Source organism: Opisthorchis viverrini (assembly GCF_000715545.1).
Source record: "Opisthorchis viverrini unplaced genomic scaffold opera_v5_9, whole genome shotgun sequence".
In the NCBI taxonomy this organism is placed as follows: Eukaryota; Metazoa; Platyhelminthes; class Trematoda; order Opisthorchiida; family Opisthorchiidae; genus Opisthorchis; species Opisthorchis viverrini.
In genome coordinates, this window is record NW_008751665.1 from 594,013 (window position 1) to 596,166 (window position 2,154).

The 2,154-nt window shown below is 45.4% G+C and overlaps 1 protein-coding gene across 1 annotated transcript in view; it reads left to right on the forward strand.

The window, feature by feature from the left end:
- Positions 1–1,227: 1,227 nt before the first annotated feature.
- Positions 1,228–2,154, forward strand: part of T265_00855 (hypothetical protein) — a gene marked incomplete at both ends in the record, with an annotated part of 6,573 nt that continues 5,646 nt past the window's right edge. Inside the window, one exon of the mRNA XM_009164750.1 lies at positions 1,228–1,417. Within this exon, the coding sequence (XP_009163014.1) occupies positions 1,228–1,417 (190 nt within the window). The remainder of the gene's footprint in view (positions 1,418–2,154) is intronic.

The window sequence follows — 2,154 nt, forward strand, 5'->3', positions numbered from 1 at the left end:
AAGAGATAGGATCGTCTAGACCGAATTATAACGGAAGAGCACCAATCAAACCATGCAAGCCAATTTTGTTCCCCAAGATCCTAATGTCACCAGAAGTCACCACTTATCAGGCTGAATCGGGTCACCGTTTACGATGTTGCGTTAGGAAGTACTGTGCCACACACGTGTTCATTCCTGATCACGTATTTGATTTGTGTCGCTTTTCCTTCACACACTCACTAGAACCCAATGCAATGATCGACTTTAATTGTTCAGAAAATGAATTCTAAATAAGTTGGAGCCCGAAACAGCCTGTTGTACCTCAGAACTTTTGGCCGCAAGGCATGGAAAATCAATACCAACAAGGACTGACAGCAGTGGAAAGGGAAGCCACAAGGCCTGTAGAGGCTATACCACGTAAGATTTAGGATTTGTCAAGAATTTGGTAGAAAAAACCCCGAAAGTAGCACATGAAATCAACTAGCAGATGAAACCGAAAACCTATTCACCTCACAAGCTTCCGGATGCTGTACGTGAACCGATTGACGGTGTCAAAAAACTAACACCGCCCGCATGGTAGCACAGGATACAGTGAACAGCTCTGTTTAAAGAAGAGGATGCACCGCCAAGTGCAGGATATTTTTGTCAAATGCCTTTCAGTAGTATTGAGTGTACCCCGTTTTCTCGATCAATCCCAGCACAAATGCCTATACTACTACATAGCATTGCAGAGGACCTAAGATCAACATACCAGTACTGAGCACTAAGTTTACAAAATAATAGAGCGTGACAAATGATCAGATTCAGGGCCTGATGACTAACCATCAAATCCCAAAGCCAATAAGTACATCTATGTGCACATCAAGTTCCTGTAATCTTTCCTCTAATCTGATTCCCACGGTCGGATTTAGAAAAAATACGTTTGACACGAAGCGACTTACTGCAATCGTTCAGTAACTGAACGTCCATACAACAGATACTATTCAATAAAGTGATGCTGAACTGCGATAGGTTAATAACGGAACAAAGAATTTGATCATAGCCATGCTAAGTGAACAGATGGACTGAGAGGAATGAAGCACGCATGCAAGCACGTATGTGCGGCGGTAAATCAGCGGGGACAGCAAAAGCAACACCAGTCTACCGCGTGGTCAAGCGTTAGATGTGACTTGGATAAAATAACACTCTGAAGACCTTCAGTGTTCACGCTAAATGCCAACATGGAAAATAATACCGACACTCAGTGTAATGTCATCCTGCGACAAATCCCTGAGGCAGCTGGGACTGGAGCTAACTACTGGCCCTATGGGTAAAACAACTAAGGCCGGTTGGGGCCCCACAACACCAATACGACCTAAATGCTATCAGTTTGAACAACAAACCACAATCCCCATTGCTGGTGAAATCCCCACACAAACCTGCCCTCCATCCCACTATGGTTTATGCACCACGTTCAATACTACCAGTCCAGAGCATATATACAACTACCTGATTACCTGTACACCATTTCTTCTCTCCTCCGGATAACGGCACTCCCAACTTCGGAACGCCATGCATCTCTATTTCGGCTGTGTGCAACAACTGCAACCTACGGACAACTTTTCCGTAAAAACTCGAGCCTCAAAGACTCAGGAGAAGGGCTGACACGTTCCACCTTAACCCGTCTGTCGATAGCTATAAAACATTGTGCACATTACATTGCATAAAATAAACGGAGAAGCGCTATCGGACGAATCAGTCGAACGGTGGAAAAAATAATAAAGACACTGCAAGATTTCTACGGGTTTACCAAATGCAAGTATATGAGATGTAGTGGTAGTCGAACTGCGCATGCGCCGATTCATAGACATACACCACGCGAAGTTACCTACGAAATAGCATTGGACTGAACATCTCATCATCATCACCACTGTCAGCTGTAAGAACCGCGTACTCGTCGTACAGTGGTTGTAGCTGCCGCAGTTTCGTTCACCGATGATGAGGTCACGCCTACGCTACAGGTGATGTAGGCTCGCAAAAGCTGCACTGGCCCTCCCAATCCGGATGGAGATATCATCTGTCGCCAGACCACCGGGACTGATACAGCTGCCCAGGTAAACAAATTTGTCTACTACCTCAATCGGTTCATCCGCAAGCATGAGGCTAGGGTTCGAGCCCACCCAGTCTTGCAGTAGC